The sequence below is a fragment of the Ranitomeya imitator genome, chromosome 4 (assembly GCF_032444005.1).
Source record: "Ranitomeya imitator isolate aRanImi1 chromosome 4, aRanImi1.pri, whole genome shotgun sequence".
Lineage (NCBI taxonomy): Eukaryota > Metazoa > Chordata > Amphibia > Anura > Dendrobatidae > Ranitomeya > Ranitomeya imitator.
Window position 1 is genome coordinate 672,953,464 of NC_091285.1, and position 19,354 is coordinate 672,972,817.

The following is a 19,354-nucleotide window of genomic DNA, read 5'->3' on the forward strand; positions in this document are numbered from 1 at the left end:
CGAGCTAGCATGCCCTCTAGTGTTAGGAAAAGGGAAGTAGCCCCTGATCCCGTGACACCCGACAGCCTGCTTTTTTGATGAATTTGACAGGTGGGTGTGACAACTCCTGGTCCTGCCAGGCTTGTCCCCAGCCCCACCAGCGCTGGCAGAGTAGATTAAAACTGGCATGAAAACTGCAAAAGTCACAATTTTTGTAACAACATTTTCTAACGTTTTAATGCTTTTTTGCTACTTCTGTGGTGTAAAGCTGTAATGAATTGGCCCCATAATGTTATTCAACATTTTACAAGAAAGAGTGAGAGAAGCTGCTGGATGTCAAGGACAACTATAATATACTCTTTACTGGTGGAGTGGCAATCATTTGTCTTCTTTGAAAGTGCAGCGCTGTCTCCAGGAGCCCTGAAAGCATATTCTTGAACTCTCTCCTCACTAAGCAGTGAGATTACATGATTACTTGCGGGATCCCATTGCTTAGTGAGTAAAGCAATCAGGAAGTCTCTGGAACATCGTTGCACATTATTAGAAGACCGGTCAACGCCGCTCCACCAGCAATAAGAAATCTTGGGTTTGAACCTGTGAGCCTGTGTTTTGGGGATGGCTTCTGTGTCTGCCAAGCCACTAAAAAGACACCTTTTTTCCACGCGTTTAGGTTCTGCTATTCTGGCTGCAGTGTGTTTAGCTTAACACAGGTGTTTTCATTTGTCTGTCCTATCACCTTTCTGGTGCGGCTTTATATACTGTCCCTTTGCTGGCATTTCCTGCTGGTAATATTCTCATTTGGATGTTCAGCCATTCTGCTGTAGTTTCAGTCAATTTTCAGCTATGTTTTTTCTCTTCACTGTGTCTGTTCTTTGCTCTGCAACTATTTTCTGTTTCTTTTTAAGAATTAGGCGACATATTTTCGAACAGTACATACTTTATACTTTATTTTGTATTTCAAGGTTTATTTTATTCACTTTGGGATCATTACTGTTTTCAGCACACTTTCCCTTTTTTAGGTAATTCACACTCTGCTCTGCCTTCCGGTTCTTTAGGAGGCGCATGAAGCGCTCGACTGCCTTTTAGGCAGCACAGGTCCAAGTTGCCATCTTCTAGTCTGTGTTAGGGCTGCTGGAGCTGTTAGGGCTAGCCACAAGGGACTGCAGGCTCAGGATCTCTAGTCAGTTCAGGAACCGCAGGGTCAGTTGCTGTAGTTAGCTTTATCTATTATCCCCAGTGAGTAGCTACACTAGCATAACAATTATATTACAGTTGTCCCGTCCTGTCAGCAGCTTCATTATCTATCATCATCACACTGGTATTTGCTCTGGCCATATAATTTTCACTCCAATCAGTTCACAGACCAGTGTGACAACTGTAGACAGTGAAGTTGTAGACAGGCAGGGAAAAAACTTCTAATAAAGTATCAGTGTTTCCACGAGAGCAGTGCACTTCTGGTTTTCCGACCTGCACATGCACATTAGAAGCACGTGAGATGTAGAGGGATAAGTGAGAAGCCATGCCATCCAAAAGATGAAAAATAAGTATAAAAAGCAAAGATTTTTACTTAGGTCCTGATTTTCAAAGAAATTAGTATTGATCAAAAATAAGTAAACACACAATTATATTTAACTAATTGGTGGCCCGATTCTAAAGCATCGGGTATTCTAGAATATGTATTTATGTATGTATATAGCAGCCACATAGTATATAGCACAGGCCACGTAGTATATAGCAGCCATGTAGTATAGGCAGACAAATACTCCTTGGCCTGTGCTATATACTATGTGGCTGCTATATACATACATATTGTAGAATACCCGATGCGTTAATACAGGCCACGCAATATATAACAGTGGCCACGCAGTATATAACATAGCCACGTACTATATAACAACCCACACAGTATATAGCAGCCACGCAGTATATAACACAGGCGACGTAGTATATAACACAGGCCACGCAGTATATAACACTGTCCACGTAATATATAGCACAGCCCACGCAGTATAGAACACAGCCCACATAGTATATAACACTGCCTATGTAGTATATAGCAGCCACATAGTATATAACACAGGCCACGTAGTATATAACACTGGCGACGTAATATATAGCACAGCCCACGCAGTATAGAACACAGCCCACATAGTATATAACACTGCCTATGTAGTATATAGCAGCCACATAGTATATAACACAGGCCAAGTAGTATATAACACTGGAGACGTAATATATAGCACAGCCCACGCAGTATAGAACACAGCCCACATAGTATATAACACTGCCTATGTAGTATATACCAGCCCCGCGCCCACGTAGTATACAGCAGTGTGGGCACGATATCCCTGTTAAAAAAAATTATTAAAATAAAAAATAGTTATATACTCACCCCCTGGAATCCACCGAAGCTCCGGCGATACGCACGCGGCTGACGCCATCTTCCGGCGAGACTGCTAAGTCTTCTGGGTAATTTCGCAATGCATCGCTGGGAACGGAAGATGGCGGCAGGCGCAAGCGCATCGTCGGACGACGGAGGGTGAGAATAGCAGGTTTTTAGTTTTTTTATTAGTTTTAACATTAGATATTTTTACTATTGATGCCGCACAGGCAGCATCAATAGTAAAAAGTTGGGGACACACAGGGTTAATAGCAGCGGTTACAGAGTGCGTTACCCGCAGCATAACGCGGACGTTACTGCCGGCATTAGCCCTGTGTGAGCGCTGACTGGAGGGGAGTATGCGGGCACTGGGCACTGACTGCGGGGAGTAAGGAGCGGCCATTTTCGTCCGGACTGTGCCCGTCACTGATTGGTCGTAGCTGTTTTGCCGCGACCAATCAACGACTTGGATTTCCATGACAGACAGAGGCCGCGACCAATGAATATCCGTGCCAAACAGACAGACAGACAGACGGAAGTGACCATTAGACAATTATATAGTAGATTTTTAATAAAGCTATTATTTGGGTGATAGAAGGTCGTCTTTAAAATATTGAGAATAATTAGCATAATGCTTCAGATGTTGCCAGGCATTTTAGTCTTACACATCATGGAAATTTGCTTTTCTGCTTCTTATTCATCGAAGAAATGTTAGGATCTTTGCATCCTGTAATTGGCGACCAGAACACCATTGGGCTATTGATGCATTTTTCATGTGTGTTTTTGTTTTTCATTTTTGATGTTTTTTTTTGTTCATTGGATTATTAATTTGATGACATTTTTTGTGTTTATATATACTGTGACAATGCTACTCAGTTGGAAGGTATCACAGGAACCATATCTATTTAAAGTCATGCTGTTGTTTTTCAGCTCTCATAACCCACATCACAGGAAAACTTAAATACAGCCTTTGTCCGGTACAAAGTGAAACATAAAGCAACAACTCCATACAATAGTGCTGGTTAGCCCTCCTGGTTTAAGGTACAGTGACATTAAGCGACGCTGCAGCGATATAGACAATGATGCCGATTGCTGCAGCATCGCTGCAGCGTCGCTGTTTGGTCGCTGGAGAGCTGTCACACAGACAGCTCTCCAGCGACCAACGATGCCGAAGTCCCCGGGTAACCAGGGTAAACATCGGGTTACTAAGCGCAGGGCCGTGCTTAGTAACCTGATGTTTACCCTAGTTACCATTGTAAATGTAAAAAAGAAAAACACTACATACTTACATTCCAGTGTCTGTCGCGTCCCCTGGCGTCAGCTTCCCTGCACTGTGTAAGCGCCGGCCGTAAAGCAGAGCGGTGACGTCACCGCTGTGCTCTGCTTTACGGCCGGCCGGCGCTGACACAGTGCAGGGAAGCTGACGCCGGGGGACGCGACAGACACCACAATTTAATTTATGTTGTAGTTTTTTTTTTTTTTACATTTACAATGGTAACCAGGGTAAACATCGGGTTACTAAGCGCGGCCCTGCGCTTAGTAACCCGATGTTTACCCTGGTTACAATTGAAGACATCGCTGGATCGGCGTCACACACGCCGATCCAGCGATGTCAGCGGGTGATCCAGCGACGAAATAAAGTTCTGGCCTTCTAGCTTGGACCAGCGATGTCACAGCAGGATCCTGATTTCTGCGTGCGTGTCAAACACAACGATATCGCTATCCAGGACGCTGCAACGTCACAGATCGCTATCGTTATCGTTCTATAGTTGCTCAGTGTGAAGGTACCTTTAGAGTCCAGCTTCTTAATCCTTTAGCAAAGTCACTTAATCCAGGAGATCTGCACACCTTCATACACACAGACATGTGTGAGAGAAACAGGTATCACTTTACAAAGTAAACCACACCCAAGGGTGGAGATATGGTGAGCAGCCGTCTCTCTCAACTGTTCAGCTGCTCATAATAAACCTGTCATGGCCGATTAACTTCTTTTAATCCCATTGTACAAAAGCTTTACTTTAAGTTTTTCCCATGCACTAGGTGCTCTAAAGCAACCTAATATACCTCCCCCTCTGTCTAAACTCATGGGCTTGGCACCTTCTACAACTAGACATGGGATTTTTGAGAGGGCATCGGCATTATCATGCAACTCCCGACTCTATGTTCCACATGGCAGTGGAAATTGTTCAGGGCTAAAAACCCTTATCCACCTAAGTGGAGCATGGTCTGACACTAATCAAAATTTTTTCCCAAACAGATAGAATCATAATGTATCCACCACCCACTTTATGGCCAAGCATTACTTTTTCCCAATGGGATAATTTTTCTCACATGCCAACAGTTTCCTACTCAGATAGAGAACAGGATGCTTTTCTTCGTGTAACTCCTGAGAAAGGACTGCTCCTAATTCGACTTCTTAGGCTATGGTCACATTGCGTTTGCAGCAGCCCGTTCAGCACATACGCTAACGGGCTGCTGCTAGTGCAAGTGCTAACGCAGATGGAGCTTCTGCTAGCTCCATCTGCGCTAGCAGTGACGGTCCCCGGAAACGCTGCAGCCAGTGTCTCGGGTCCATCACTCAATGACAGTGCATCACTAGCGCATGCCCATTCTGGGCGTGCACTAGGCGATGCGTCCGACATTGCATTCAATGGCGGCATTAACGGAGTACGTTACACCGCGTTATGCCGCGGTGTAACGTACTCCGTTTAACGTTGCCCCTGAATGCAATGTGAACCAAGCCTTAGGCGTCCATTTGGAGAACAAATTCCTTCTTAAAAACAGGGGAAATCAGGATGCTTACACAGAGCTACTTTCAGTTTTTGAAAGGCTGTCTCCACCTCCGACGTCCATTCAGAGGTCGGACAGGGGTGCGGCCACCATGGCAAAATTTGGAATGAACCTCCTGTAGTACCTTATGATTCCCAGAAAAGACCCTAACTTGTTTTTTTAAGTGGATTCAGACAGCTCTGGATTACATCTACTTTATTGATCTGGGGTTTGATTTTGCTTCTGTCTACTACATTTCCAAGGTTTCTGACCTCCTCTTTCCATATGGCACATTTTTGTTTTATTTTTAGAGACCCCCACCTTCCTGAAAGCATCAAACACTGCCTGGACCTTTCTCTAATGACTTCCCCAATCTAGGCTGAAGATTACAATATCATCCAGGTATGCCTCAGCGTAATTCTTATGGGGTGTGAGGATCCGGTCAGTGGTGCTCTGGAAGGTGGCCAGAGCTTCCTGCAGTCCAAACGGAATCCAAACATAATGGAAGCAACCGTCGGGCATAGAGAAATCAGTTTTCTCCTTGGCTTCTTGTGATATGGGGATTTGCCAATATCCCTTTGTTCGATACAAGGTGGTTATGTACCTTGCCGACTCAAGTCTCTCAATCAGCTCATCAACACGCGGCATCAGATATGCGTCAAACTTGGAGACTTCATTCAGCTTCTGATAATCATTACAGAATCTCTATCCTCCATCGGGATTTGGATCAAGGACAATCGGAGTAGACCACCCGCTCTTAGGTTCTTCAATGATCCAGAGATTTAGCATGTGCTTCACTTCCTCGGAGATCAGTTTTTGGCAGGCATCTGGAATTCAGTAGGGATTCTAATTCACATGCACATGGGATTCTCTCAGAACCTCTTGTTCTATGACATTGTACACCCCGGTAAATCTGAGAACACGTCCTGGTTTTCATATAGCAATTCAAAGCATTGCTGTTTTTGGGCCTTCAACAGTGTCTTGGCTATTGTGATGTCTTCAATGTCCACTTCTGACTGAACCAGCAAACATGGAGTTTCAGAAGGGTCTCTTTCTTGCCATGCCTTGATGGGTAGTGGAATGAGGAGTTTACAGAAGTGAGAGGTGGGAGCAGTTAACTAGCAGGTGGAACAGGATTTGCAGTACCTTAGGATTTCCTGGTGACATCCGGGCCAATAAAACCTCCACCTGACCCATTATTGGGTTTTGTAAACACCTAGATGGCCACCCCATACATGTGAATGGGCCCTATCCTTTCACCGTCCATCTATAGGGTCTTGGTACCAACTATTGCTCCACTGTTTCCTTTCTGACCTAAGTAACACAGTACAATAAGTCCCCATGTATATAAAATAAGGAAATCTGGTGTTAGCACCCGACTCCTGTGTTATGCAGTTTGTAACAATTATATTATTGAACTTTTCTTTTAGAGTTAGTCTAATAGCACAGTCATTTGCAGACCATTCACTTTTACAGGACAAGCACAGGACAAGCTTGGAGCCCCTTGCCAGGTGGAAAGCCAACACTGCAAGCTAAATATGGCTAAACCATCGGCATAACCTTCAAGACCCCCTTGGAATTTGGATGACCCAACCCTTTTAAGCCTCTGATGGGACCCCAAGTAACATAGTAACATAGTAACATAGTTAGTAAGGCCGAAAAAAGACATTTGTCCATCCAGTTCAGCCTATATTCCCTCATAATAAATACCCAGATCTACGTCCTTCTACAGAACCTAATAATTGTATGATACAATATTGTTCTGCTCCAGGAAGACATCCAGGCCTCTCTTGAACTGGAAGGAACTGTCGACCCCCTGATACATTTCAACCTAGCTGACCAAGACATCAGAGTTCAGGGATTTCCTTGTGCAACCCACATTTGCATCAGGCTCGGAAGGGAATGCATGAATTGGTCTATTACAACTACCACCTGCACTGGGGCTACAGAACTCCGGCTGCAACGACTTTTGGACAAGGTTCAGCAGATCAAATATTTGGGAAATAGGGGGTTTGTCACGGTGATATGCTCAGCGATGGACCTGTTGTACTCTGACAGACATTGTCACCCCCAAAAGCGCCAAAATTTCCATTTTCCTTATCGGCGACCCTTTCTTCTCTTCGCTTTCCAGATATAAAAATCAGCTGAAATTACAGATGGAGGTGCTGCCAGGCCATAAACTGCCTCTGTGAGTAATTCAATGTGCTGCTGTTGTTGGTATTGTGGCTGGTGGTGGACCAGTTGCACAAGCAGCATACTTGTACCTGTTGCTGCTGTTCCTGATTTGCTTGTACCAGGTGTTTAATCAGGTCCTCCATAGTTTCTGATGCTGCTCCCTGGCCTATAGCCTCCTTCACCCATGATATGCAGCACTTCTGTAGCAGTCACAGGTGATCACCTCGGAATGCTGCTCGGACTTCTAACACCAAATGTAACAATGCTACTGACTTGGGAGCAATCTGAGGTATCACATTAACCGTTTCTATTTAATGTCTGGCTGGTTTATTTCAGGCTTCTTAAACCCCTTCACTGAAAAACTTAAAGCCTTTGTCCAGCACAAAGTGAAACAAAGTAAAAATTTCTACAATAGTGCTGGTTAGCCCCCCTGGCTTAGAATCCAGCTTCATAGTCCTCTAGCAAAGGCACTCAATCCAGGAGGTCTGCACACCTCCATATACACAGACATGTGTGAGACAACCAGGTCTCATTTTACAAATTGACCCACACCCAAGGATGAAGATATGGTGAGCCGCCGTCTCTCCCAACTTTTCAGCTGTTCATCATCAACCTATCATGGTTGATTAACTCCTTTTAGTCCCATATGTACTAATCCATTACTCCAAGTTTATCTCCCAACCACTAGGTATAGATTTTTTCTAGGATACAGTATGAGCTGTAATTACAAGCTGTTATTTTAATATCTTTCCAGATAATAAAATATAATCAGACACTCCTATTTTCCATTCGCTCTGTGTACTTACTTTGCTTTAATATTCACTGTAAACTCAGTATCGTCCACATAGAAATATTTCTTCTCTGGAATCAGCGTAATCTCATATGAGGGTGGAACTATGTAGCAAAAAAGTAGATAGTGTTAAAAGTACTGAAAGAACTGATTATAACTATAAATTGATATTACCAGCATGTCCTATAGTAACATTCTCTTACCAAATTCCTTCACCTCAAAGTTTGTGGAGCCAATTTGCACTAAAGTGTCTTCATATTTTGCAGATATGGTCCAAACACCCAAGCTGCAGGGGAAATAAATAGGGCAATAAAACGCATAAGAACAGTATCACACTTTTTATTTTTATTTCATAGACAAAAATTAAAAACAGCAGAAACCGTGTTAGAACCAATCTTCTGTGTCACTGTCTCTATAGTTGGTAAACAATCCTTCATAGGAATGCTCATTCCTGATTACTGTCTTCTATAAACATGCCATCAAGTACCAAACATAAATTGATTTTTTTAAGTAGAACCCCGGATGAAGCTGGGCGAAACTTGTTTCAGAATCTGTGCTTGAAACTGGTATATTTACCATATATACCAATATGGGTGGTTGGTATTAAGTAATTAATTTTGCATGTTTTTATTAGAAGTGTTACGAATCAGGTCTCGTGGATTAGTCCATCAGCTAAGTCAGTCATTTCTGGCCTCTAGACACAAGCTGTGAGAACCGCCTCTTACCTGGTGGCAACAGCTCCTCGTCTTCTTTGGCAAACCAGGCCAGCTAATCACAATAAGAGCCGTAGACGCCATAGGTAAGAGTTAGAGCTCATGACTCATGATTACTGACCTGACCAGTGCACTAGGTGGCGATAATCGATTCTTAGCAACTCTAGTTATTACCTTTTGAGCTATTTATTTGACATTAATTAATTATTATCATTATTGTTTGACCACTGATTGATATATTTTTTCTCAACTGGTTGTCAGTGGGCAAACTTACAAAATCAGCAAGGGATCAAATAATTATTTCCTTCACTGTAACCTCTCGTTCTCATTTATCGTTTTGTTTATAGGTGTATTGATTTTTAAGCAAACTTAAAAGATCCTTTTTTCGGAAGCAGATTGTCCTGTGTAAACAGTACATATGCTGACAATAATTTCAGCATCCATACACCGAGAATGATCACATTAAAGGTAGTGATGAGCGAGTGTACTCGTTGCTCGGGTTTTCCTGAGCACGCTCGGGTGATCTCCGAGTATTTGTTAGTGTTCGGAGATTAAGTTTTCATCGCCTGAGCTGAATGATTTACAGCTACTAGCCAGGCTGAGTACATGTGAGGATTCCCTAGCAACCAGGCAACCCCCACATGTATTCAGCCTGGCTAGTAGCTGTAAATCATTCAGCTGAGGCGATAAAAACTTAATCTCCGAACACTAACAAATACTCGGAGATCACCCGAGCAACGAGTACCCTCGCTCATCACTACTTAAAGGCTGTCTGGGATTTTAACTTTGATGACCTATCCTTAGGATAGTGTCATGCCTCAGTTTCAGGACCCGATGCAGTTACCTCATGCTGCATGGTCAGTAGAGATGAATAAATGAATATTTCAAGGTTCGATTCTCCGAACGATTAGACGTTCGCTAAACACGTTCACCGAACGGTTCGGCGAACGTATCCGACCCCACTAGATTCAATGGGAGGCCAAACCGAATGTAAACACAACACCTTAAGGGGTGACAAAAAGCTTCCCAAAGAGCTAAGATTAGGGGCTGACACCATGAAAAGTGGTATTAATTGACCCACAGTAGAAATTTGCAAATGGCACAGCAGCAGTCAGCCATGGCTGATGCACGAGGTATCTGGGTCCGGCACAGTATTTACAGCTTGGAATTGAAGTTTCAAGGAGGACATGGTGGTTAAGGCAGCAGTGTAAGCCTTCTTACCTGGGAACCCTGATACCTCATGCAACATCTCAAATTTTTATTTTTTATTCCAGCCACACTCAGGTGGCACAAGCATTAGTTTCATAGACTACTATTGGTAGAAAATGTAAGAATAGTAACGTAGGTAGTTGACTGATTAATTAAAATTTATTGACCCACAGTAGAACCTTTTATAATGGCACAGCAGCAGTCAGCCATGGCCCAGGCATGAGGTATCAGGGTCTGGCCCAGCATTTACAGCTTTGAATTGAAGTTTTAATGAGGATTTGGCGATTAAGAGAGCAGTGTAAGCCTTCTTATCTGGGAGACCTCATACCTCATGTAACAATTTTTTTTCAACCACACTCAGATGGCAGTTTCATACAGTAATATTGGTAGAAAAATATAAAGTAACACAGGTAGTTGACTGAAAGTAAGTGCAGGCCTGCCGGTCTGGGAGCCATACTGCTACAGGCAACCCTCCAGAGAGAGACCCAACTTGGAGTCTCCACAATTCAAAAGATAATTGTCACAGACCACTAAAGTGGCATCAATTTCCACAGAATAGAAACAGTAGAATAGTAGAGATAAAAGATGGGGGAAACTGAACAGTGAAGTTCGGTATCTGTATATTTAAAAAATATTTAAATGAATCATTTAAAAATCGTCGTGGGGTCCCCCCATTTTTGACAACCAGCCTTGCTAAAGCAGACAGCTGAGGGCTGCTATTCTCAGGCAGGTAAGGGATCATGGATATTGTCACCCGTCAGCCTAAAAATTGCAACTCGCAGCTGCCCATAAAAGGCGCATCTATTAGATGCACCACCTCTGACGCTTTGCCCGCATCTTCCCACTTGCGCTGTAGCTGTGGCAAGTGGAGTAATTTTTGTAGGGTTGATGTCACCTTTGTATTGTCCGGTGACATCAAGCCCACGGGTTAGTAATGTGTTATGAACTGGTGGTTCAGAAACACAATGGACCTGGTGGTTAAGAGCACACAAAGTGACCTGATAGTTACTAATAAATAGGACGAGCTCTGAGACGTGGGAACTCTGCTAACCGCAATCCCTAATCCTATCACACCACACTAGAGGTAGCCATGGAGCGCTCCTGACCAGACCTAGGCGCCTCGGGCACAGCCTGAGAAACTAGCTAGCCCTGAATATAGAAAAATAAGCCTACCTTGCCTCAGAGAAATTCCCCAAAGGAAAAGGCAGACCCCACATATAATGACTGTGAGTAAAGATGAAAATACAAACACAGAGATGAAATAGATTTTAGCAAAGTGAGGCCCGACTTACTGAATAGACCGAGGATAGGAAAGATAGCTTTGCGGTCAGCACAAAAACCTACAAACAACCACGCAGAGGGCGCAAAAAGACCCTCCGCACCGACTAACGGTACGGAGGTGCTCCCTCTGCGTCCCAGAGCTTCCAGCAAGCAAGACAAACCAATATAGCAAGCTGGACAGAAAAAATAGCAAACAAAAGTAACACAAGCAGAACTTAGCTTATGCAGGGAAGACAAGTCACAAGAACGATCCAGGAGAGAGCAAGACCAATACTGGAACATTGACTGGAGGCCAGGAACAAAGAATTAGGTGGAGTTAAATAGAGCAGCACCTAACGACTTAACCTCGTCACCTGAGGAAGGAAACTCAGAAGCCGCAGCCCCACTCACATCCACCAGAGGAAGCTCACAGACAGAACCAGCCGAAGTACCACTCATGACCACAGGAGGGAGCTTGACCACAGAATTCACAACAGTAATGGAGAGACATCTATAAGACACTTATCCATTACTAATCCTATAGTTACATAAACACACAGTACCACTCCTCCTGTCCTGTATATATACACTGCACAGTATCACTCCTCCTGTCCTGTATATATACACTGCACAGTACCACTCCTCCTGTGCTGTATATATACACTGCACAATACCACTCCTCCTGTCCTGTATATATACACTGCACAGTACCACTCCTCCTGTCCTGTATATATACACTGCACAGTACCACTCCTCCTGTGCTGTATACATACACTGCACAGTACCACTCCTCCTGTCCTGTATATATACACTGCACAGTACCACTCCTCCTGTGCTGTATATATACAGTGCACAGTACCACTACTCCAGTGCTGTATATATACACTGCACAGTACCACTCCTCCTGTCCTGTATATATACACTGCACAGTACCACTCCTCCTGTCCTGTATATATACACTGCTCAGTACCACTCCTCCTGTCCTGTATATATACACTGCACAGTACCACTCCTCCTGTCCTGTATATATACACTGCACAGTACCACTCCTCCTGTCCAGTATATATACACTGCACAGTACCACTCCTCCTGTCCTGTATATATACACTGCACAGTACCATTCCTCCTGTCCTGTATATATACACTGCACAGTACCACTCCTCCTGTCCTGTATATATACACTGCACAGTACCATCACTCCCCTGTATATATATACACTGCACAGTACCACTCCTCCTGTCCTGTATATATACACAGCACAGCACCACTCCTCCTGTCCTGTATATATACAACGCACAGTACCACTCCTCCTGTCCTGTATATATTCACTGCACAGTATCGCTCCTCCTGTCCTGTATATATACACTGCACAGTACCACTCCTCCTGTCCTGTATATACACTGCACAGTACCACTCCTCCTGTCCTGTATATATACACTGCACAGTACCACTCCTCCTGTCCTGTATATATACACTGCACAGTACCACTCCTCCTGTCCTGTATATACACTGCAGAGTACCACTCCTCCTGTCCTGTATATACACTGCACAGTACCCCTCCTCCTGTCCTGTATATATACACTGCACAGTACCACTACTCCTGTCCTGTATATATACACTGCACAGTACCACCCCTCCTGTCCTGTATATATACACTGCACAGTACCGCTCCTCCTGTCCTGTATATATACACAGCACAGTACCACTCCTCCTGTGCTGTATATATACACTGCACAGTACCACTCCTCCTGTCCTGTATATATACACTGCACAGTACCACTCGTCCTGTCCTGTATATATACACTGCACAGTACCACTCCTCCAGTGCTGTATATATACACTGCACAGTACCACTCCTCCTGTCCTGTATATATACACTGCACAGTATCACTCCTCCTGTCCTGTATATATACACTGCACAGTATCACTCGTCCTGTCCTGTATATATACACTGCACAGTGCCACTCCTCCTGTGCTGTATATATACAGTGCACAGTACCACTCCTCCAGTGCTGTATATATACACTGCACAGTACCACTCCTCCTGTCCTGTATATATACACTGCACAGTACCACTCCTCCTGTCCTGTATATATACACTGCACAGTACCACTCCTCCTGTCCTGTATATATACACTGCACAGTACCACTCCTCCTGTCCTGTATATATACACTGCACAGTACCACTCCTCCTGACCTGTATATATACACTGCACAGTACCACTCGTCCTGTCCTGTATATATACACTGCACAGTACCACTCCTCCAGTGCTGTATATATACACTGCACAGTATCACTCCTCCTGTCCTGTATATATACACTGCACAGTACCACTCCTCCTGTCCTGTATATATACACTGCACAGTATCACTCCTCCTGTCCTGTATATATACACTGCACAGTACCACTCCTCCTGTCCTGTATATATACACTGCACAGTGCCACTCCTCCTGTGCTGTATATATACACTGCACAGTATCACTCGTCCTGTCCTGTATATATACACTGCACAGTGCCACTCCTCCTGTGCTGTATATATACAGTGCACAGTACCACTCCTCCAGTGCTGTATATATACACTGCACAGTACCACTCCTCCTGTCCTGTATATATACACTGCACAGTACCACTCCTCCTGTCCTGTATATATACACTGCACAGTACCACTCCTCCTGTCCTGTATATATACACTGCACAGTACCACTCCTCCTGTCCTGTATATATACACTGCACAGTACCACTCCTCCTGACCTGTATATATACACTGCACAGTATCACTCCTCCTGTCCTGTATATATATACACTGCACAGTACCACTCCTCCTGTCCTGTATATATACACTGCACAGTACCACTCCTCCTGTCCTGTATATATACACTGCACAGTACCACTCCTCCTGTCCTGTATATATACACTGCAAAGTACCACTCCTCCTGTCCTGTATATATACACAGCACAGTACCACTCCTCCTCTCCTGTATATATACACTGCACAGTACCGCTCCTCCTGTCCTGTATATATACACTGCACAGTACCACTCCTCCTGTCCAGTATATATACACAGCACAGTACCACCCCTCCTGTCCAGTATATATACACTGCACAGTACCACTCCTCCTGTCCTGTATATATACACTGCACAGTACCACTCCTCCTGTCCTGTATATATACACTGCACAGTACCACTCCTCCTGTCCTGTATATATACACAGCACAGTACCACTCCTCATGTCCTGTATATATACACTGCACAGTATCACTCCTCCTGTCCTGTATATATACACTGCACAGCACCACTCCTCCTGTCCTGTATATATACACTGCACAGTACCTCTCCTCCTGTATATATACACTGCAAAGTACCACTCCTCCTGTCCTGTATATATACACAGCACAGTACCACTCCTCCTGTCCAGTATATATACACTGCACAGTACCACTCCTCCTGTCCAGTATATATACACTGCACAGTACCACTCCTCCTGTCCTGTATATATACACTGCACAGTACCACTCCTCCTCTCCTGTATATATACACTGCACAGTACCACTCCTCCTGTCCTGTATATATACACTGCACAGTACCACTCCTCCTCTCCTGTATATATACACTGCACAGTACCGCTCCTCCTGTCCTGTATATATACACTGCACAGTACCACTCCTCCTGTCCAGTATATATACACTGCACAGTACCACTCTTCCTGTCCAGTATATATACACTGCACAGTACCACTCCTCCTGTCCTGTATATATACACTGCACAGTACCACTCCTCCTGTCCTGTATATATACACTGCACAGTACCACTCCTCCTGTCCTGTATATATACACTGCACAGTACCACTCCTCCTGTCCTGTATATATACACAGCACAGTACCACTCCTCATGTCCTGTATATATACACTGCACAGTACCGCTCCTCCTGTCCTGTATATACACACTGCACAGTACCACTCCTCCTGTCCTGTATATATACACTGCACAGTATCACTCCTCCTGTCCTGTATATATACACTGCACAGTACCACTCCACCTGTCCTGTATATATACACTGCACAGTACCACTCCTCCTGTCCTGTATATATACACTGCACAGTATCACTCCTCCTGTCCTGTATATATACACTGCACAGTACCACTCCTCTTGTCCTGTATATACACACTGCACAGTACCCCTCCTCCTGTCCTGTATATATATACACTGCACAGTACCACTCCTCCTGTATATATACACTGCACAGTACCCCTCCTCCTGTATATATACACTGCACAGTACCACTCCTCCTCTCCTGTATATATACACTGCACAGTACCGCTCCTCCTGTCCTGTATATATACACTGCACAGTACCACTCCTCCTGTCCAGTATATATACACTGCACAGTACCACTCCTCCTGTCCAGTATATATACACTGCACAGTACCACTCCTCCTGTCCTGTATATATACACTGCACAGTACCACTCCTCCTGTCCTGTATATATACACTGCACAGTACCACTCCTCCTGTCCTGTATATATACACTGCACAGTACCACTCCTCCTGTCCTGTATATATACACAGCACAGTACCACTCCTCATGTCCTGTATATATACACTGCACAGTACCGCTCCTCCTGTCCTGTATATACACACTGCACAGTACCACTCCTCCTGTCCTGTATATATACACTGCACAGTATCACTCCTCCTGTCCTGTATATATACACTGCACAGTACCACTCCACCTGTCCTGTATATATACACTGCACAGTACCACTCCTCCTGTCCTGTATATATACACTGCACAGTATCACTCCTCCTGTCCTGTATATATACACTGCACAGTACCACTCCTCTTGTCCTGTATATACACACTGCACAGTACCCCTCCTCCTGTCCTGTATATATATACACTGCACAGTACCACTCCTCCTGTATATATACACTGCACAGTACCCCTCCTCCTGTATATATACACTGCACAGTACTACTCCTCCTGTCCTGTATATAAACACTGCACAGTATCACTCCTCCTGTCCTGTATACACACACTGCACAGTACCACTCCTCCTGTCCTGTATATATACACTGCACAGTACCCCTCCTCCTGTCCTGTATATATACACAGCAAAGTACCACTCCTCCTGTCCTGTATATATACACTGCACAGTACCGCTCCTTCTGTCTTGTATATATACACTGCACAGTACCACTCCTCCTGTCCTGTATATATACAATGCACAGTAAATCTCCTCCTGTCCTGTATATTTACACTGCACAGTACCACTCCTCCTGTCCTGTATATATACACTGCACAGTACCACTCCTCCTGTCCTGTATATATACACTGCACAGTACCACTCCTCCTGTCCTGTATATATACACTGAACAGTACCACTCCTCCTGTCCTGTATATATACACTGCACAGTATCACTCCTCCTGTCCTGTATATATACACTGCACAGTACCACTCCTCCTGTATATATATACACTGCACAGTACCACTCCTCCTGTCCTGTATATATACACTGCACAGTACCACTCCTCCTGTCCTGTATATATACACTGCACAGTACCCCTCCTCCTGTCCTGTATATATACACTGCACAGTACCACTCCTCCTGTCCTGTATATATACACTGCACAGTACCACTCCTCCTGTCCTGTATATATACACTGCACAGTACCACTCCTCCTGTCCTGTATATATACACTGCACAGTACCACTCCTCCTGTCCTGTATATATACACTGCACAGTATCACTCCTCCTGTCCTGTATATATACACTGCACAGTACCACTCCTCCTGTATATATATACACTGCACAGTACCACTCCTCCTGTCCTGTATATATACACTGCACAGTACCACTCCTCCTGTCCTGTATATATACACTGCACAGTACCACTCCTCCTGTCCTGTATATATACACTGCACAGTACCACTCCTCCTGTGCTGTATATATACACTGCACAGTACCAGTCCTCCTGTCCTGTATATATACACTGCACAGTACCACTCCTCCTGTCCTGTATATATACACGGCACAGTACCACTCCTCCTGTATATATATACACTGCACAATACCACTCTTCCTGTCCTGTATATATACACTGCACAGTACCACTCCTCCTGTCCTGTATATATACACTGCACAGTACCACTCCTCCAGTCCAGTATATATACACTGCACACTACCACTCCTCCTGTATATATATACACTGCACAGTACCACTCCTCCTGTCCAGTATATATACACTGCACAGTACCACTCCTCCTGTCCTGTATATATACACTGCACAGTACCACTTCTCCTGTCCTGTATATATACACTGCACAGTACCACTCCTCCTGTATATATACACTGCATAGTATCACTCCTCCTGTCCTGTATATATACACTGCACAGTACCACTTCTCCTGTCCTGTATATATACACTGCACAGCACCACTCCTCCTGTCCTGTATATATACACTGCACAGTATCACTCCTCCTGTCCTGTATATACACACTGCACAGTACCACTCCTTCTGTCTTGTATATATACACTGCACAGTACCACTCCTCCTGTCCTGTATATATACACTGCACAGTACCACTCCTCCTGTCCTGTATATATACACTGCACAGTACCACTCCTCCTGTCCTGTATATATACACTGCACAGTACCACTCCTCCTGTCCTGTATATATACACTGCACAGTACCACTCCTCCTGTCCTGTATATATACACGGCACAGTACCACTCCTCCTGTCCTGTATATATACACTGCACAGTACCACTCCTCCTGTCCTGTATATATACACTGCACAGTACCACTCCTCCTGTCCTGTATATATACACGGCACAGTACCACTCCTCCTGTCCTGTGTATATACACTGCACAGTACCACTCCTCCTGTATATATACACTGCACAGTACCACTCCTCCTGTCCTGTATATATACACTGCACAGTACCTCTCCTCCTGTCCTGTATATATACACTGCACAGTACCACTCCTCCTGTCCTGTATATATACACAGCACAGTACCACTCCTCCTGTCCTGTATATATACACTGCACAGTATCACTCCTCCTGTCCTCTATATACACACTGCACAGTACCACTCCTTCTGTCCTGTATATATATACACTGCACAGTACCCCTCCTCCTGTCCTGTATATATATACACTGCACAGTACACCTCCTCCTGTCCTGTATATACACACTGCACAGTACCACTCCTCCTGTCCTGTATATACACACTGCACAGTACCACTCCTCCTGTCCTGTATATATATACACTGCACAGTACCACTCCTCCTGTCCTGTATATATACACTGCACAGTACCACTCCTCCTGTCCTGTATATATACACTGCACAGTACCATTCCTCCTGTCCTGTATATATATACACTGCACAGTACCACTCCTCCTGTCCTGTATATATACACTGCACAGTACCACTCCTCCTGTCCTGTATATATACACTGCACAGTACCACTCCTCCTGTCCTGTATATACACACTGCACAGTACCACTCCTCCTGTCCTGTATATATATATACACTGCACAGTACCACTCCTCCTGTCCTGTATATATACACTGCACAGTACTACTCCTCCTGTCCTGTATATATACACTGCACAGTACCACTCCTCCTGTCCTCTATATACACACTGCACAGTACCACTCCTCCTGTCCTGTATATATACACTGCACAGTACCGCTCCTTCTGTCTTGTATATATACACTGCACAGTGCCACTCCTCCTGTCCTGTATATACACACTGCACAGTACCACTCCTCCTGTCCTGTATATATACACTGCACAGTATCACTCCTCCTGTCCTGTATATATACACTGCACAGTACCACTCCTCCTGTCCTGTATATATACACTGCACAGTACCACTCCTCCTGTCCTGTATATATACACTGCACAGTACTACTCCTCCTGTCCTGTATATATACACTGCACAGTATCACTCCTCCTGTCCTGTATATACACACTGCACAGTACCACTCCTCCTGTCCTGTATATATACACTGCACAGTACCACTCCTCCTGTCCTGTATATATACACTGCACAGTACCACT

The 19,354-nt window shown here is 44.4% G+C and overlaps 1 protein-coding gene across 1 annotated transcript in view; it reads right to left on the bottom strand.

Annotated features, from left to right (window-relative positions):
- Window positions 1–19,354, bottom strand: part of LOC138674679 (A.superbus venom factor 1-like) — a 372,946-nt gene that overhangs the window by 288,935 nt on the left and 64,657 nt on the right. Inside the window, exons 6-7 of the mRNA XM_069762494.1 lie at window positions 8,297–8,379; window positions 8,110–8,197 (exon numbers count right to left, since the gene is read on the bottom strand). Of these exons, the coding sequence (XP_069618595.1) occupies window positions 8,110–8,197; window positions 8,297–8,379 (171 nt within the window). The remainder of the gene's footprint in view (window positions 1–8,109; window positions 8,198–8,296; window positions 8,380–19,354) is intronic.